This window comes from Pelophylax lessonae (genome assembly GCF_965119305.1).
Source record: "Pelophylax lessonae genome assembly, chromosome: 4".
NCBI lineage: Eukaryota > Metazoa > Chordata > Amphibia > Anura > Ranidae > Pelophylax > Pelophylax lessonae.
The window spans coordinates 232,460,062-232,481,118 of NC_138771.1; the positions used below are offsets into that span (position 1 = coordinate 232,460,062).

At 36.1% G+C, this 21,057-nt stretch overlaps 1 protein-coding gene across 9 annotated transcripts in view; it reads right to left on the reverse strand.

The window, feature by feature from the left end:
* FOXP2 (forkhead box P2) overlaps positions 1–21,057 on the reverse strand; it is a 285,057-nt gene that overhangs the window by 65,959 nt on the left and 198,041 nt on the right. For all 9 annotated transcript variants that reach the window (XM_082257104.1, XM_082257105.1, XM_082257107.1 and 6 more), the window contains exons 9-14: positions 18,401–18,488; positions 16,015–16,098; positions 6,910–7,111; positions 6,484–6,560; positions 6,249–6,350; positions 3,597–3,718 (exon numbers count right to left, since the gene is read on the reverse strand). In XM_082257104.1, coding sequence (XP_082113230.1) covers positions 3,597–3,718; positions 6,249–6,350; positions 6,484–6,560; positions 6,910–7,111; positions 16,015–16,098; positions 18,401–18,488 — 675 coding nt within the window. The remainder of the gene's footprint in view (positions 1–3,596; positions 3,719–6,248; positions 6,351–6,483; positions 6,561–6,909; positions 7,112–16,014; positions 16,099–18,400; positions 18,489–21,057) is intronic.

The following is a 21,057-nucleotide window of genomic DNA, read 5'->3' on the forward strand; positions in this document are numbered from 1 at the left end:
GAAGGCTCTCGATGGGAGGGAGGGGCCAGGAGCACCGAAGAGAGACCCGAGAAGAGGAGGATCTGGGCTGCTCTGTGCAAAAACATTTCAAAGAGGTAAGTATAACATGTTTGTTATTTTTTTTTGAAAAAAATGTATATTTAGTATCACTTTAAGGACGTGTACCCAAGGGCCAAATGTCGGGAAACATTTGACGGTTCCAAAAAAAAAAAAACGGCAGACATTTATGTCACTTTGTCTGACAGAAGCTGGCCGTTTCGCTGGCTTCTGTCGAACTTGCATGCTGGGAAAACCAGCAGCTGACCGACTCTTGATCAGTGCTCTCAGCCAATGGCAGAGGGCGCAGATTGGAGCGTTTTGGCAAGGGGGCTGCCCCCCAGTCAGAACGCAACAGCTCAGCAGGGGAGATCGCTATACTAACTTTGTGACTACGACTAGAGTGCACAGGTTTTTGTTTTCGTTCAACCCAGCAAAAAAATAGAATAGTGTGTACCAGGCTTAAGTGTCATATGGTCACAACAATTTGCTAGTAAAAATGAGCAAGCCACAACAAAGAAAATCCTATTTTAAATAAAAGTGAGCCTGTAGGTAGGAAAAAATCTGCAACACTAGATTTTTCCCGCTTTCGAAGGAAACTTTACTCTTTGTACAGGACTTGCAAGATATCCCCTTCCTAAACTCTTGTGATTGACTCCTTGCTTTTTTTGAAAATCTTCTCAGAGATGTTGAATTATGTACAGTAGGTGCCTTCTAAGGTATTTTTTGACCATCTTTTTGTATTTTACATAAGGATTCAGTAACAATTCAGTAATTAATCGTGATTGCACTGTACTTGAAAAAGCAAAACTTCTGCAAGAACCCCTTTAAATAAGTCAGTACTCATTTAAATGAAGTCCACATTGTTCTAAGTTATAAAGGAGTTGTAAGAAAATGTATTCCGTAATACTGTATGAAACATTTCATTACTATTGGCTAGGTGCAATACTATGCGAACTCTTGACTTGGTTATTAGAGAATGGGAGATACCAATTACTAGAACAATTAACATAACAAGGGTTATCATGAGGAATAAAATGATTTATAAGACTAAACAGAGCACACTTACGTTTCACTTCTACCTCTTACTAAATGGACAACTAACAAGTGAAATTACAAGACCTTGCAATCAATATATTTCAGGGAGGTCTATATGTAAAGCACAATAGTACTGCTGTATATCTCTTATATTACAATGTACATGTGTTACTATAAACCCTGTAAGGCTGATGTCTCTTCTAAAGTGTGGCTAGTCCCCAATAGTCTACTTCACCCCATGCCATAACACTATTGCTGAAAGTGGCTAAAAGCATTTAGAGTGGGGATGGGGTGGGGTGCTCAGTATCTCATGTTTATGGACACATTACAAACTGATTTATTGTCTCTGTATCAACAACTAGTCACTGTAACAACAACTATTGCATGAGGAGCAACAATCTATTTATTTTATATCTAATTGGGTTGTTATTTTCACTGCACATATGTTGGAACTGTAGAGGTGATTTCACAGTCAGACTGCAATTTGTGTGGCCCCCATTTGATATACATACAGGCCTGGTCAGGCATTGTTGATGGGTTTCCAACTCATCCTTCTAGTTACTAATAATTATGGGTTATACAGGTTGTGTGGCTGATCAGTTTAAGATAAAGCACTTAATGAGCCTTATTAACCATCAACTGTATAACTAAGATGTGCCAGAAATACAAGGGATGAGTTGGCAATGTTGATTACCAATTCTTTCTGCGGTACCTATAGAACTTCTAGCCTAATGCATAAACAATTTATTGTTTTACAAAAAGCTACTGAATTCACTAAACATAATCAATTGTCTCTTTTGCTTTGCTCTCTTGCAGTGAGAGAGTGGCTAATATGTATTCAAGTACATGACTTCAAGGAAAATGTTTGCATGCCCACCTAAGCTACACTGGCTTTAAAAAAGGCTTAATATAGCATAACAGGGGAGAAACTGTATTATGAGAACATTTCTTTTTTTCTTTGGTTCATACATGCTCAACTATGACATGCTGAGGAGGGAGGAGAGTACTCACATAGGTGCTGGTTTTTATCTTCCACATGTACCTGCCTGCTGGAGGCACAAGGACTTCAAAACAGTGTTTTATAACAAAAACATTTTTTTTCTTAAAAGGATTATGAAGTTTTATCGGTTTAGTGCTTGGTGGAACACTTTACTGCAATGGACAGTGTAAGAACTAAAACTAGACTTGTTCTAGTTCATAATAAAAACAAAATATATTTGTGCATAGTATTGTCCCCTAGTCTGGTGCTCTGTGTTCTCATTAGAAACCATGCCAGACGTTTCAGAATGCTTTTTAGATAAAGGACAGAAAAGTGTCTGGTAGTTTTAGAGACAATTATATTTTTATCTGGCATTAACATAGGTACACAAGCAGTCATATTGCTGCAACTATCAACCATAGCTTTATATGGCTAGGTTGCTTTACTAAAGGAATATAGAAGTTTCACTTTGCAAGGGTAAATGTCACTTAGATTAGTTATTAAGGGGAGGCACTGCTGACTGCAACCATCCAATCATGTGCAAACAAAAATATTTTTATTCTCCCTTGTATATTGATTGGGTATTCTTTGCAAAGTGAAATTGTATTACATTCACTAAAGTACAAATTCCCTTGCAAAAATGAAAATTCACTTAGTTAAGCAAACAGTCTAAATTTTTTTTTACTAAATCAACCCCAGTGTGTTGTCAATCCTACTTATCGCTTAGGAAGTTACTGCTACAAGCCTGTTGATGTAATGGTTTTCAAACAAAAGTAGTGTACTGATCGAGCTAGTGGAAATCAATGCTGATTAGCTTGGATGATGTCTGACCTTTCCCTTCTCCTTACAGTAATGTGTGAAGTATGTGTATGCAACAAATGAACAGCTACCTATATTTTTAGTGTAAAGAATAAAAGCACTTTCTTATTAAGTGTCATGTATTTGCCTAATGCAAATGAAGAAAAAAGGAATGAGCAGTATTTTAGTAGTTTAAGAATAAAAATAGATTTCATCCTAATTAATAATTGTTTTTATGTGGCTTTTTTAAAATTAGACCTTGAAGCAATTGTAGATCGCTCTATAACGTTTTTAAGGTTTTGGGGTATGCACAGAAACTGCTAAATGTAAAAAATGACAATGGACAGGAAATAGTTTGTGAATGCTCTTGTTTTTAAGTGTTAGGATCTTTATGCACCTAAAAATATGTTCGCCTAATTATAGTGCAAATGAGAAAGAAAAATATAATTTTATGGTAATTTGGTGTTTTATTATGGTAATCCTGGGCTTTTAATATGGATTTTGGGTTTCAAATAATATGCAATACTCTAAATCATTTTAAACTAAAACCCGGCTCTTTCGTTATATTTATCATCATTAACCTGTCAATTCATTTCCATTCCTCAAATCATTGTTAACCTTAATAAGCCCAGACTATTTTGCATTTGACCCCTGCGGAGCAAAGATCATGCTTGACGTCTGCTAAACACTGGTGGACAATGGCAACAGATATTTATCATCATATATACCCATAATGGAGACATACCCAGTGATTTTCTGTGACCTTCTTTTCTGATATTCTGCTTCATCTACTGTCCATACAGCCCCTTTAACGTTCTCCACTCGTACAAAACATTTGTGAAGGCTGAGATTGTGACGTACAGCATTCTAAATAAGACATATGAAAGAGAGGCACTTACATAAAAAATTTTCACACTTTGTTGGTACAGATGTCATGAATTAAAAAAAAAAAAAAAAATTTGAATTTTGATACAGCATAGACTAAAGTTACAAAAAAAAAAAAAAAAAAAGGACTTACATGACCTACACTATATGAACCTTTCAAGCTATTTTAATAATAGCTATGTCAGAACCTTCCTTTCAGTGAGCTGGTCTAAATTGCAATATCTGTACAAATTACAGTATCTTTGAAAATGCCAGAACAATTAGGTCAGCTCAGCTCTGTCCCTGATCAAGCACTCGGGGACAGATGAAATGTCCAAAGGAACCAGTCCTGCTTGAGGTATTAACATGCTAAAAAGGCTACAGTGACACGTGTTAATTTTGCACAAAGCTTTATGCAAATAAGCTCAAAGGCATTCTTTTCATCCCACAATAATGAAATGACAGAGTTTGTTTATTCAGTATTATTAGATGCCATATTCTAGTTACAGTTTAATGTTTTCTGACTACTGGCTTTTCTGAGTGATGGGTAAGCATTATAGACATACAGCTAAAAATATACACTACCCAGGACTTCCATGTATTGTTCTGTAGTGATAACACTAATAATAAAATATGTTATATATTTAATACTCTCTTTTTAGTTAACATTCTGCACATCATTTTTGAGGCTGTGTTGTTCCATAAGCTGTGATGCTTACAGAGTATTTTCAGATGAACAAGTACTGTAAAAAGTCTAAAGAAACCAAGTTAGCTTATTAATGTTTAAGTTAAATATTAATAGAAAAAAATATTTATTTTCTCAGATAGGTGGTGTATCAGATATTAAAAAAATTTATTTATTAAGCTTATCTGTTTCAGGAAAAGTATCCATCTAAATAAAATTACTGTTATAAAGGGGTTAAATACAGCTGAAACATTTATGGAGGGGATCATTAATCTGACATATTTTTATTCGGATTCCTCTGCCATATACTATCAAGTCAATTCGGTAATGACCTAATTCTTATTTCTTGAATATGAAACAAAGTAATTTTGATAAAGATTTCTTTTTATTTGCACAAAGACAAGCTTCTGGCTTGCTTTAAGAGGAGAATTCTTAAAAAAAAAAAAAAAAAAAAAAAAGCATAAGCAGATCTAGCATCTGACCTGAAATCCAAGGATTTGATTGATCTTAATGCCCATGGCTCGGAATATGATAATTTTAATATTAATGAGCAAATGAGCAGTTTTATTATGCATGCGATATAGTTAGAACTAATAAGCTGTTCAGAATGAGTTTTGCTGGATCCCCGAGCTGTGGAGATGAGACCAAGCTAAGATATTAAATCACCTTTCATTTCTTTTTAAATTTCTTTCAGTAAATCAAATGACAGCAAATTCAGTACAATCTCTAATGAGTAACAATAGAAAATGCAAATCTTCAACATAAATATTACCTATTGGAAAAAAAAAGTCATTAAGTAGATTCTGGACAGGTTCCTGTAGTTGTTTTTTTTTTTTTTTCCCACTAAACAAAACATGTGCCCATTGGCAATGCCTAAATAAAACAATTGCATCACTTCGCAGTGCCACACAGCAGCTAATAACTTCTAAACATTTTGTAAATGAAAAGCATTATAAACCTTTCACACACATATATCTGTAATCGGCTGCCAGATTCATTTGCATTTTAAATCCAAATTAATTCACTTTAGCATATCTCACAGTTGAAAATTCTTAGTATGCTGATGAGTGCTTTGCCGCCTCTGTTCTGCTCAGCTACAAACATTCTCCCCTTTTGTATGAAATGGCTTGTGGCTAATTGATGTTTCTGACTGCTTTTTGAAATGAAAATAAAACAGTTCACTTAGACTGTGCTGAGTACCCTTATCTTGCCAGACATTGCTCTCTACCAGAAATAGATGCATATGACGAACATTTTTTAGCACCCTGCAGGAACCAGACAATAAGGTTGTTTGGACAGGGCTATAGATGAACTCTTTTGTCTAAGTAAATAAACTGCATTTATGTCCTGACAGGATAATATTCACTTTACTTTCTTTTTAGTTCCAGCTGAGTAGCCCCAGCCCTCACTACAGTGGCAGATCCACTCTGTATGATGAGCTATGATGTGTACAAAAGGCATAGACCAAGACAAAACCTACAGCCTCCATTTGTTGCACAAGGCAAACAGACATTTTTCAAACTAATTAGCCAATAATATGCAAGAGAAAAAGTAATATAGTGCGACTAACAAAGGTGTTGATGATTGAGTGCTCACACTGTAATTAGTGTGTCAGGCCCTCATTTCTCTGCCAAGCCTCTGCTATTAATTGCACCAAATTAGAAAACGATATCAGAGGCAAAATTATTCTTTCACTTGTCATTTTGAGAGAGAGAATTCATTCCATTCAAGAGGCAGGTTAAAAAGAGGGGACGCAGATACTAATCTGCTTATGTCATGGAAATAAATGGTCCTTGTGCTATCAGCAAGCACTATGTGAGCCATCTAAAGCTGCTCGAAAGTAGTTACCTTCCAAGTTGCTGCATTACGCCTGAAGTAAGCAAACGTCCGTGTAAACCAGCTGTAAATTTCATTAAGTGTTAACTGCCTGTCAGATGATTCCATGATAGCCTGAAATGAGACAAAGATGCGTAGTGACATTAAAAAGACTCTCTAACTAGGCCAGATGTCATTTGTATCACTGTGTCATCTTGAGATAATAACATACGTTCATCTAATAAAAGTTCACTTTCCTTGTACTTACCTGCCTTATGAGAGTTGCATATGTGAATGGAGGACGGACATCTGCATTTTTATAAAACTCGTAGTTTGGGGCAATTTCTACAACATATAAGAATAGTGTTAAGTCTAAAATCTTGACATAACAAATGCAAAACGAATATCAGGTGTAAGCATACAAATGTGCAATTTAATCATTAATAATCTTTTTTTTTTTAGGGTATATATTAGAAAAACTGCCATTATTTTCATGCCAAATCTCCAAGATTAAATCTAGCTAAGTATTTCTTCTGCATCAAAATATTAAATCCAGAAAACTTTATTGAAAATTCTAAAAGACGTATATATCTTCATTTTTTTTTACCTAAAGAACAATCAATAATAAAAAAAAAAAAAATTCCCTAACTTTTGTTTATTCAATGACAGTTGAAACATCAAATTATTAGTCTACCTGAGGACATGGGTATATTGTATTTGTCAGAATGTCTTCTTCGAATGGCTCCAACATTAGGTACACTGGCCGGCGTGATTACGGAAGGTCCCTGGGTAATTGGAGTGACAGGTGCAGTTGGCGTGGTTGGGGTTTGAGGTAAGCTCTGAGGGGATGTATCCAACATGTTTTTAGACATGGTGACACTGGACACTAGGTTTAGCTGTAAAAAAAAAAAAAAAAAAACATATAAATACGCCAGAGAAACAAAAAAAAAAAAAAAAAAAACTGCGCTCATAATATATTTAGGACAGAGCAAACTGGTTTAATATTTATACTGTGCACATGCTGGTACCTCATTGCTGCAAGGGAAAATAACCTATTATAGACAATTATAACACTGTATGATATGAATCCTACTATGTAAGAAAAAAAGAGAGATTATCAAATAATCTTTAAAACAGCATTTTAGCCAAATAGGAAGAAATGAACTTGTGTTCAGCAGTCCTGAGAAATGAAGTGCATACTGATCAGTGAATTAGTTACCTTCAAAATAGGGGGGAAAAAAACAAAAATCCAAAGAGAAAAGACCTTAAATAAAAGTTCATATTTTGACCATGCTATAGTGTTTGTTCTTAGTCCTAAATCTCAGATGAGAAGCTCCAACCAGCTGGAAAATCTTACACTGACCTTTAGTCTCCTTGCTAATTTGGTGGAATGGTAATGACATTACTACATATTCAAACAAAATTGTCTTAATTGCAAATTAGCCAGAGGAGGCTGAAATTTTTCAAATTAAATCTGATTGAAGATGGGGAGAGGGAAATGGTATTTCCTCACTAACAATCATTTGTGGCATGTGTTAACAAATATAATGAAATGTCAAGTTTGCCAATTCCACTGGAAAGATCATTTTCAATTTGTGATTACAGTGTCACTTATTGCTGATATACTCTAGAAAGTGGGTGTCAGGGTAGAGAAAAGGAAAATAGGTGCGAATATATGCAATCTGTTCTAAAATGTATCATCTATTAATCCCCTCAGTGAACTACTGCTCCTCATTATCAAAAAAAAAGGAGAAAAAAAAAAGGAAAAAGCAAAAAAAAAAAAAAAAAAAACTCATCACCTCTACCACACCTCTTTGGCCATAAATAGCATCCAATTAGCAAAATTTAAAAGGAGTGCAACACTTGCAATGATTACAACCATAATCTGAATTGTATTCATCTGGGATAATATGTGGGTAATTTGATTCATAGCCCTACTTAACCCCTTCACGCTCCTCCAGAACGGCAAGTGTTAAAATGCCTAGACTGATGCTTGTATTAATAATTATTTGTCTGCACACTGCATTAGCCTTTCACCTAAACATAAAATTCAGCTGCTACTGTATGGAATTTGGCAACACCTGCCCCTTTTAAATCCCAAACATTCTTTCTGAGACAAACAATATTTTAATAGGGAGAAATGGTGTGTTCAGCATTGATTGATCTTTCTTTGTGGATTTGTTTTACACATTTAGTCAGTGGTGAGATTTGTTAGGGAAACAAAAATTAACATATGCCAGCTAATTGTTCCTCTTTCCTGGGAAGCAGCCAGAAGAAGCACATTAGCAGGCTAATAATAACGACTGGCACCCTGAAGGCATCCCCAAGTGCATCTGTTCCCAATAAACCACAAACTGTTATTCAGCTCCCACTCAAAGCCAGCAGAGTGAAATGGGAATTCTTTGTTACGTACATAAAAAGGCTGAGATGATATGACTAAATGCTGTACTTCATGCATTTAGAACACCAATTGTATGTACTTGTTAATATCATGAACGCTGCATCTTTCAAGCCCTCTACAACTACTGGTTACAATATGCTTTAATCTAGAGGTGCACACAGATAAATGTAATCCAGTACCAGGCATAGTAAAAAAAACTTTTAAAACCTAAATATTAACAATAATACCAATAGGTTTAATAATACAGTCATGTGAAAAAAAGTAAGTACACCCTACAGAAATAGTTTAATTTTTCAACATATTTAAACAGGTAAATATTATCTCTTCATGTAAACAGTGCCTATAGAATAAGGTGATATGCATTAACAAATAATATATAAATTGGCATGGTGTATTCATTCTCATAAACTAAATGAACAAAATGCTAATTTATTATGTGGAACAAATAAATGCACCCTCTGTTAATCACCACTTTAAATTCATAGGTTATATTTAGGTGTTCTAGATTACATGCCAGTGATGAGAATGCCTTTGGAACCTTGTTTAAGGGCCCATTCACACCAGAACAGTGCAGAAAAGGAGAGTTATGTGCATGTTTCCCTCACACATCAATGCACTGCCCTTGCTATATGTGCTTGGGTGCCAATTCATTTATGGCACTCTAAAATGCAAGTTTGTGGCCAGCAAACCACATGATACTGTGTGGCACAATCTGAAAATGTAGTGCTTGCACTACTTTTTTTATGTCCTGGTACATTTTGAAAGCCCATTGAAAAGAATGGACTGTCAAAACTATAGAGCATACATTTTAATGTGAATTGGCCCAAAACCAGGGTCTCTTGCACATGGGCATCTAAGACCGTTTCATTCTATTTCATTAATTAAAAAAACAGTTGGTTCTGAAAATTTTTATATACTATGCAGTTTTAGATTTACAGTGTTTTTGTTTATATGTTATTTTCAATGTGACTTCCTTTAAGACTATTATTCATTTATTTTTTAATCAGGTAAAAATAATTACATATGAATATTGCATATATACCACCTGCAGTTAGCAGGTGGAAAACGCAAGGCTAAAGCAACCCACAGATGTTTTGATTACCTTTCCTTCCACTACAGATGGAAGGGAAAAAAAATCACTTGATTTCCCAATCAGCACTGACTGTGTTGATGGGGAAACACGTGATTTTTTTTTCCTTCCACAGTCCTATTGTGTTTTACTGGTGGGCGCTCGCTGCATTCTCATCTGGCAGAACACAATGATTACCACTATAGTCGCCGGCAGTAATTGCATGTGAAAAATCCAACAGGCTGGTTGTACCAAAATCAATTAATGGATCGACTTGGGTACAATCAGCATACTCATAGATAGATTGAATCTCAGCCGGTCCCTGCTGAACCAGTGGAATTTAAATGTATGGCCGGCCTAAAGTCCAGCGCCATTGGCTCCCCCTGCTGCCAATCAAAGTCAGTGAGACAGGGGGTGGGGCCGGGCCATGGCTCCGTGTCTGAATGGACACAGGGAGAAGTGGAGGATCTGAGCTGATCTGTGCAAAACCACTGCACAGAGCAGGTAAGTATAACATGTTTGTTAATTTTAATGAAAAAAAAATGAAACTTTAGTATCACTATAGCCGTGCAATAGTTTAAAAATATGCTATTGTGCGGGTCAAAATAACTTTTGTTTCCACGAAGAAAGAAAAAAAGTGTAAAGAATTCTACTATAACTTTATCTAGCAGTTTACTTTTCCCTCCAATAAAATGCTTTGTTATGCATAGTTGGTGGGAATAAATCATTACTTACAAAGTACTGTTTTTACTATTCTTACAATATAGTTCATATACTGTCAAATCATTATTATCAACAAAGGCTATATGCATCTCCTATGTATGACCAGTAGGTACTTTATCCAGTAAACCTATGAAACATGGATTCTACAATACAGATGCAAACCTGATTAGAAGCATCTTGATTGTGGATGGGAAGTTTAGAAACCCACTTTGAGACTTTCTGCCATTTTAACTTTACCATATGTTATTAACAGAGCATTCAATACTGCTTTATACTGCTGTTGAAGAGATTCAGACCATTTCCTGTCTCTGTAACAAGAAGAGGAAGTGAGAATAAATCTCCCCAGCATAGATTGAGACACCAATATGAAAATGGCAAACGGTCTAAACCTTCCATTTGCTGTTAAAAGCTAAAAAAAAAAGGTATTTTTTTGCTGGAGTTTGACTCTAATTTCACACAGATGAACGATAACAATTTGGATTCTGGCAGGGAACTGCTTAGTTCTAATAAATCTACAATTGTGTTGCACTATAAACACAAAGTGCATATAAATTCATGATAACAATTATCCAACCAAGTGAAAATAGTCTGTATATATCAATCACTTTTGGGTGTGAAGAGTTCTTTAGGGCTCTTTCACACGGTCCGCCTCCGTCGGCGGACTCTGTGCTGCTCAGCGGGGGATCGATCTGCAGATCCCCGCTGAGCAGGCAGGTGACAGTTCCCTCTCTGCTCTGTGTGCAAAGAGGCACGTGTCAGAGCCCTGCTGCTCTCTATGGGGGAATCGGATGAGAGCGGACCGCCTGTCCGCTCTCATCCGATCCGATCCCTGGACGGATGGAAAATAGGGTTTCCATCCATCTGGATTTCCCGGACAGGATCGGATGCGGATGGCAGCTGGTGTCAGCGGACATGTCACCACTGAATGCATGGAGGATCTGATCAGGTCCGCCTGAAAAACTGACAGGCGGATCTGATCGGATCGTTCGTGTGAAAGGGGCCTTACTCACATTGGAGCATGGGATTCCGGAGCACTTTCTTCTTTTTGATAGACGTGTTTGGACTATTTATTATATTAATTTTTTCAGTTACACCTTTATTTGCACACATGTTTTTTGATATATACAGACTATTTTCACTTGTTTGGATGATTGTTATCGTGAATTTATGCATTTATATTGATAGCGCAACACAACTGAAGATTTATTCGTTTTTATATAGTTTATGTGGATATTCTTAGATTATAAGCTCTAACGAGCAGGGCCCTTGGATTCCTCTTGTACCAAATTGTATTGTAACTGTAATGTCTGCCTTCATTTTGTTAAGTGCAGCGCTAACTGTTGGCACTATATAAATCCTGTAAAATAATAATGAGTGCAGCTGTCACTGAGGTATTTATTTTCATTCTATTTTGATGGTGACACTTTTGTGCAACCTAGTCTTGGTTTAGCATTAACTGCTTAGTTCTTTTTGCACGGCTTTTGAGTTTCTTGAGTATTGTAATCTCATTCCACCAACCAGAAAGCAAACTGGTCCCACAATCTGGATGCCTGGGTGACAGTGTTAGAGACTACCAAGTTGTAAACGTGTGCAGAAAGAGTGAAAAGTTCACTAGGCTCTGAAATAAGCAGTGAGATTTGTCAATCTGCAACCTAAATAAATATAACAAATATTCTTTACTTGAAAGTGTACAAATATTTGTGAAAGACAGACATTCATTTCACATTTATGCATAGCCCACAAAAAGAAAAATAAGAAAAATGTAATGAGCCAGAATGGACACTAACTGATAAGTGTAGAGACTGGAACTAATAATTGATAAGCTTGATCAGAGCACTTTTCACTGTGTGCACTACAGTGCATACTAGTAAATGGTATCTGGAGACAGTGTTTCTGTTTCCACATCTGCACTTCTCTAAGAACTGTCAAATCTTTTTCCTCCTGATTACCCATCTTTGCACTTGTAGCCAAAAATAAAGTCTGCTGAGCGAGGAATCAACATCATTTACCCAGGTTTTTAAAATACATTTCATGGGCTCCCTAAAGCTGCATACGGAGGAAGCGCAAAGTGATATATTATTTACACTACTTTTATAAGCCTTGTATCAATTTATGTGGGAGTATCAGACAAGAACATGTACTCCCGTTATCCACTGTTCACATTACAATAAAAAAGATTAAAGTCAGAAATAGTCAAACATGTTTAAAATAAGCTGCAGGAATTTCATTTTCTATATGTATGCAAATGAGTATGTTTACAATGTTCCGCTAACTTATTTTAGCAGCCGGCCATAACTAGCATAACATGTTTGTAGGCATGCAATCATCAACTGATAAAGAAGAATGTATTATTAAGTAAGGAAAAGCATGTAAAAACTAAGATGAACACTTAACCACCTTAGCTCATCTAAATATATTCAAGGTTGGGTGAAACTCATTATTCAGGACTTGCAGCCTTGATAACTTTGATTTTCATCCATCCATAGCATGGCCAAAAGGTACCGTTTAATGAAGTACCATTCAGAGAGTAAATGGGGTCATATAATAGTGCAGTTGCACCTTGTGTTCATGTACTGATAGCTGTTAAGGGTGCAGTGATGAACCAACATAGCTCATTTCTCCCTGGTAATAAATTCATCCTATTAATATTTATCAAATGTGTGGGCTGTCTCAACTGAAACAGTACACACAAGATCATAAATCTCTACTACCATATCAATTTTAAGCCTTTTTTTTTCTATGTTGCGTAATGTATTTATTTATTTCTTTTTTTTAATGTATGGATCTTTTTTTAAACTTTGTTGATTTACCTCTCTACTTGAGTTGTCGCTTTTCAGTGGAATCTTTAAACTGTAGTCTTGTTTTAAATTGTTCATCTTAGATTCTGTATTAATTGCTCGCCATCAAACACAATTAGCAATTCTTTCATGTGTGGTTTATGTAATGTAATACTTCAATTACATTATTCATTCAGGTTCTGTTTTGGATTATAGGCTGAAAATTCTTTATTAGCGTCGTCGTAACCATGCTGCTGGAGTTAAAAAATTCACTGATTGAATAATTAATTGGAAACGAACAAGCTGCAGATTCCTGATGGATTTATGAGACAGTTATTCCATCTTGTGATTATCTACATTGTGCTATAGTAAGCTATGAGAAAACTAATTTTATTCAAATGAAATTTCAGGTTTTTCAAAGAAAAGCACCCTATCCTGCATGTTGTCACTGTGCAGACTATGATGGGTTAAGAGTACAAATAGTGTACTGAAAAAGAAACAACATTCACAATGTCTTCTTTTTAAAGTGACAGCATAGCATACACTTTTTCACTCCTACCATTGTATTTTCAAATGATAAATGTTGTGATAATGTTTTGTTCACAAATATAACAAAAGCAATAAGGAGATCCATTATAATGGTAAAGTGGAGCTAAATTTACCTTTGCTTTAGCGGTCCCCATCCCTCGCCGGCATTCTCTTCTGGGTGATGGTCTTCGCCCATCTTCATTAGCTGACTCAGGATTGTATTACTCTTTCACATTAATCCTAGCACACAGGGACTGTGGCGGCAATGTAAACGGAGTTGCAGATGCGCAACATCAGTTGCACATACGCAGACAATGCAATAAAGAGGCTGACTACTCAAAGTCCATGACAGCAGAATTTTAGTTCCGCTTTAACACAGAGGTGTTGATGTAAAAACACTGAAGTAAATAAAACTAGAGCAAACGTGGGACTATGACTCAGAACAAAAAACTAAAAACAAACAAGCAGTCCGACTGGTTGTTGTAAGCCTTTTACCCCACCTTCTTCATCCAGGTTTTTATCTCCATGTTTCTTCTACATCAGTTCTCAACTTGTAAAAATAGGTCTGAAAGCATTTCTAGGCTTTTCTAGATTACTTTCCAGATTTAGACTATAAACATCTTCCCCTCTTCTCCATTGGGGGGGGGGGGTGTTCTGTAGTTCATAGACAGCTGATCAAATTGTTTGAGATTTCAGTTTAATGCACAGGAAGTAACAAGAGCTTTCAAAATCAAGGTATCTTTTCTGTACCTGAGAATATGTACTTCGCATGAAAACAATAACCAAAACTTAATATAGCCACCACATCTAAGGACTGTTATGCATCAATATTTTACATTTATTTCCCTACATATGCCATGAGGGACACATGGAGGCTGCAGTTGCTGACATTACATAGCTGCCTGAAGTGAAGTTGACCCATACTTTTTAGGTCACTGACCCAAGACAAGTATACAGTTTTCGTAATCAGTATGCATATATATATATATATATATATATACACACACACATATACGCAGACACACACACAGAAACATTATAACACTTCAACACTCAAAACACTCACACAGTCATACAGCCAATGGTGTCGGAACACATAGTGCTCAAACCGATGCTGCCTTCCTTGAACGGAGAAACTCCAAACAAAACTGTAAAAAGATGCAGGAGGAAGCAAACGCCTAGTGCATTACCACCGCCATATTTTTTTTTACAAGAGTCAGAAACATACTCACAAACATGACGTCAGCTCCGAGGAAGGGGGCATGTCCTCCAAAACGTATCAGCCTTCCAACTGCAGTGATTATGGCATCGCCTAAAGCTGGAGTTGAGTTTTGAAACGCTTGTCCCTTCTCAAGTTTGTATGTTTTTGGTTGTATTAAATAAAATTTAGTGGTGGTGATGCGCTATGCGATTGCACCCTCCTGTGTCTTTTTATATATACACACACATATTATATACATATACACACATATATATATATATATATATATATACACACATGGAGTTTGCATGTTCTTCCTGTGCATGCATGGGTTTCCTTTTGGATACTTGGAATGTGTCTTCCATCACTCCAAAGACACGCTAGTAGTTGACGCCAGTCTACTATATTGCCCTTAGTATATTTATGCATGAAGACCTGAGATTATTCTGTATGAGGACAGGTATTGATTTGAGCTTACAGTATTGCAAAGTGTTGTGTAAACTGTTGTTGCTATATAAATACTTTCAACAATTAAAGAAAACAATTTGTATACATATATACATGAGATATATATATCTCATGCATACATACATATGATGTGTGTTTTAGTTATTTTTCATTGTTTAATACTTTGCAACAGCAACCTTCATAACTACATACAATAGAACAGAAAGTCCAGCACAATTAAAGATAGAACATATTTTTGGCATATTTTGAAAACAATTTCTAAAGCCATTTTGAATTGGTGTTTTCCAGTATGATAGTCTATACTGTTTAAAGCACTGCTGATTTTCCCTGGGAATGAGTGAAACTATCACACTTAGATCTCTTTCCAGGCTCAGCTCTGAAGGTAATGATTTTTGCACTTATAGGTGTAGTTTGTTTAGTGTCACCCACAGTGTAGATTGGATAGATTGTGTTAAAGATAGCATTACTTCTAAAGAAACATACAATTTGACAAGATATTGCATTTTACATCCATTTTATTGCAATATTTTTTCATCACACTCATTGTTTTTAGACTGTCACAAAATTGTTCATTTTCTTAGCCGGTTACATGTATAGACCTATTTACTGTTTATAAAGCAATATGCACTTACAGGTTTTGGAGATGGCTTGGGCTCTGAGGGTCGCATGTGCAAGTGGGTCATCATTGCTTGAAGTCGTTCACGCTCTTTAGAAAGCTGTTAAGAAGGAGTAAAATCAGAAGCATTTTAGAAATGACTGATATAGCTATTTTATCTTAGTGATACATCTTATCATCAAGCATGTCTCCATGTAATGAGTCCAGCACATAAAATGCAGAGTTGCATACTGTAGGAATGAAGGAATGCAATTTGCTACCAAGATAAAAGAGAGAACATGTATAGTATGCCTTAAAGGGATAAAGGTAAAAGAAACCACTGAATATAATAATCAGGTTTTTCCTCCTATTAACCTGGATTGATATGTATACATTTTACAATCAACATAAACTAATGGTTTATCATAATGAACATTTTGCTAATATTTATCAAGCTGCTAAGATTTGCTAAGCATTGCGTCATTATTATCAAATATAGTTTTTTTTTTTCATTTACCAATGACATTCAAAAGCTTAGCTCTGTCTAAAAGTGGAAATATCTGTCACTATAAGCTCTTTAGCATCTTGCTTGATGTCCTCAAGACAGATGTAGCTGTTAGCTGTTGCGCAAGTAAGAACGCAAAAGCAAAAGTTTTCCCAAGCAAGCTGTTGTTGTGGGCAGTCTTTTCATTTATTTATCGTCTACTTAGGTTGTTTTAGTCCCCTCTACATCTTGCTATTATCAACCTGTGGAGAATGACCAAAAGTTGTGCAATGACAAATTCTGAGGCAGCATTCACATTTTACTGTCTCATTACAAACAATGGACCTCACCTAGCTATCAGAAAAACAGCAACAAAAAAGACTCACTGGACAACAGGATAAATTCATCATTATTGCAATTTTAAGAGTAAAAATTATTTTATTTACAAATGAACCGCTTGCTGACCGCATAACTTAGTTATACAGTGGCAGAGCAGCTATCCTGCGCCGGATCACGACCACTTCCGGGTAGAGGACACGTGCGCGCCCTGACGCGGCTATGCTGTGATTAGACACAGCACAAGCCGATCAGTTGGTGTCAGCTAATGCATGTCTGCCATCACCTGCTGATCGGCGAGACAAAAAACAGACCTCTGTTATGTAGAGAAGGCAAAGCTCTGTTTCGTCAGCAAGATTGGGGTTGATTGTCTTTCCCTGCAATGCAGGGAAATAAAATCAATCACAGCCCTTAGTAAAAACACCACACATTGCAAACAAAAAACACTGGTAAGGCACACAGTTAACACTCTGATCGCCCTAGATATTTAACCTCTCCCCAACTAGTATTATTAGTAAAGTGACACTGCATATTTTTAGCACTGATTACTGTATTAATGTCACTGGTTCGCACAAAGTGTCAAACTGCCCACCGCAATATCGCAGTTCCGCTATAATTTGCTGATCACCGCCATTACCAGTGTAAAAAAAAAGAAAATACAAATTCCAGAATATATCCCATAGGTTTGTAGATGCAATAACTTTTACACAAACAAATCAATATACGCTTATTAGGATTTTTTTTTTTAACCAAAAATATGTAGCAGAATAAATATTGGCCTAAATTTATGAAGAAATTTGTTTTTTTATATTGGATATGTTTTATAGCAGAAAGTAATTATAAAATATTAGTAAAATAAAAAAATAAAAATATTAGTAAACATTGTTTGTTTTTTTTTTCAAAATTGTAAACCTTTTTTGTTTATAGCACAAAAAATTAGCCCAGTGATAATCAAATACCACCAAAAGGGGAAAAAAGACATACATTTCATTTGGGTACAGTGTTGCATGACCGTGCAATTGTCTGGTAAATAATGCAGTGCCGTATAGCAAAAAATGACCTGGTCATTAAGGGGGGTCAAGTGGTTAATCGATGGTTGAGGCAGAGTTTCAGTGAGCTGAATGTCAGGATGAAGATTGTAGACATTCAGTATGTAAGCTGCACCTCTGAGTGAATTTCAGTGTAAAGTGTTCTGTGTGTATTTTATGAAATTGCAGTTCCTTCCTCCATACCGCTGATAACACATCATTTCTGAAGCATGTGAGGATATGAAATATCAGAATGGAAGTCTTTGCCAAATGTAGGGCTTTCATAGGAAATTTGAAGCTCCAAAGTGAATTAGCAAGTAATTATTACTCTATACCAATGATGGTGAACCTTGGCAGCCCAGATGTTTTGGAACTACATTTGCCCTCATGCTCAACTACACTGCAGAGTGCATTAGCATCATGGGAAATGTAGTTCCAAAACATCTGGGGTGCCAAGGTTTGCCATCACTGCGTTATACCATAAATAAGCAATGTTTAAAAAGTCTGACCTGCTTATTTTTCAGCAATGCAACATGAATTATGAAACAATTATGAAGTAGAAAATTATTACCAACCTGAATTTCCAATTGCTGAACTACTTGCATTTGTACTCTGCATTGAGCTGTACTTCTATCATCCAATGCATGCTCATTGTTAAGGTGCCTAGTTAAGAAAACAAAACAACATTGATTAGAGTACTTAATGTGATTAGTATGGAATATGATTAGCACCATGTTGCAAGAGTAAAGCGTACATTATTGTGTTAGATAAGAAAACCTAACTTTTTAAAAAAAGTTGTTTAAACAATGTTCTAAAAGCTTGTGAAGGGCAAAGTAATGGATTTGGTTAAATATACCCCTTTCCCCAGCAACTTATACTCACCTTTCTTTTTTTTTTCTGTCAACCGCTGCTATCTTTACACTTGAATGCAAAGAGAAAAAGAACATCTCAAATTCACTGTATTTCAATCCTGAGCAAGGCTGAGGATTTTCTCCCCACATTATAGGGTGCTGTGGCCCAGTAATAGGATTGGGTAACCATTGCTTCATCATGTTAGCTAGGAGAATTACATGCTAATCCAAATCTATGCTATTAGTATCTGAGATTATAGGGCATTTCACATTGTTCAAAGCAGGTGAAAGGGGCAAAGGGGAATTGGCGAGGACAGATATGATAAGTGGGTGATAAACATTTGGATGTAACTATTCACATAGGACAGTTAAAAGAAGATGCCAGGACACCACTGCCAACAATATAAGCACTGAAATGTGCTCATTTTTTTCTTTATTATTTTCAAATATATTTTTTTTACTCAGTTACCACCTCAGTGGACTGGGTGGCTAAGATATCAGTTGCTGGTCGTCTCTTCCCCCCAGCAGGGAGCCTTCAGACTGGCTTATGTTGTGTAAATAGAAGTGGGGTACCAGTGCAACAGCCTGACCCCCCTCTTCTCTCTTTCTGTTGCTGACCATGAGAGAATTGGCAGAGCAAGCTCATCATCAGCCATCAACAGAGCCATTGTAAAAGGATGGGGAAGAATGGCTGCTGATCACAGACTTTATTTGTTTACTAATTTACTACTGAACGGTCACAAGGCACAAAGCTACTCTGATTGACTCTATGGGTTTTTCCTGTGGCCTGCGCTGTCTAATGCATGAAATACTAGGACCTTTGTAAACTTCCTATCAGAAAACAAGGTGCATCAACTAGCCTTTAAATAAATTCTGGTCTCCAGTTAGAGAATTGTATTCAAAATTACTTGTCCCTTCAATGCATAGACAAACTGGACACTTGACTGGGTCTTACAGGAATATGGTCCTCTCAGACAGCCCTTGAACCCAGCAAACTCACACTCCATAAATATACATTTAAAATACTTAAGAGCTATAATTATCAGTTTGGAAACGAACATGCATCATCAACTACCATCTGCTGTTTCCCAATAAGGTGCTATATACATTCTGGACCCCAAGTATATATTGGCCATTACCTTATTAAATAAACCAATATGTTTACTAAAAGATCCAATATTAGAAATGGGTGTGGTGCTATTTATACAGTCCTAAAGGCTGGTATGGCATAGGGTCAGGAGAGCTGTATACTCTATGTTAGTCTATGCCATTTCCTGTCCGGCCTTTTGTAATAATATGGCCGGGTGAGTGTTGTGGTATTCCAAGTGGATCTCCTATGGCGTCCTTGTGAGCATCATAGGGGGCACGCAGCGGTGTGATCTGTGACTGACCATGTCCACCGGACAAAGTGGGACACAGCTGAACACAGATCTTTGTACTGGACCGCTTTGCATGTCCCTGGTACCATGTGGTCGTAGTGACTAATCACAGCTATCATATGTCAGTTGTAATCAATGTCTATCATTCATAGTCATTTGGACTTTTGATCTTTGTGATTGGACACAGTGTTCACATGGTCAGGGCCAATAACAGTGGACATGTCCCTTTTGGTCAATTACAGCTATCACAATAGTATACAATGGCACATGAATGAATGCCCTTTACAGTGTAAAAGTTATAGCTTTTACAGTGATCATCACTGTAAAGAGCAATCAGAGTAGAAAAAAAAAATCTTTATCAACTCCTCAGAGTAATACAGTGTCAGTACATTAACACTGTACAGCTCTGATGACAATATGTAAAAAAAAAAAAAAACAATGTAAATATTTGTTTTTATTTATTTTTTTTACATACTTTTACCAGTCAGTATTCCTGACCACTGCTATGCCAGTCACATGGGGACACTGTACTGCTCTAAAGACAGTGTGCAAAAAAAAAAAGTGACATAAAATCCCAATTTAAAAGAACTCACCATGCTTTTTACTTATTACCTTGGACTTTCTAGAGGGATAATTTGAGGGTATTTGTACTATTCTGGCATTTTTGGGGCTCCAACAATATATACTATAGTTTAAATATATACTATAGTCTAACTTTAACACAGACTAAATAATATACAATGATTTGGGTTATTTTACCAAAGAATTGTAGCAGAATACATTCTAAACTAAATTTATAAAGAAAGATTACTTGCAACATTTTATAACAGAAACTAAGAAACCATTTTTTTTTTTTCAAATTTTTTTTGGTAATTTTTCATTTATATAGCAAAAAAATAAACCCATTGGTGATTAAAATCCACCAAAGGAAAGCTTGGTCCATCTAAGAAAAATGTTAAAAATTGAATTTGGGTACAGAGTTGCATGACTGAATAATTGTCA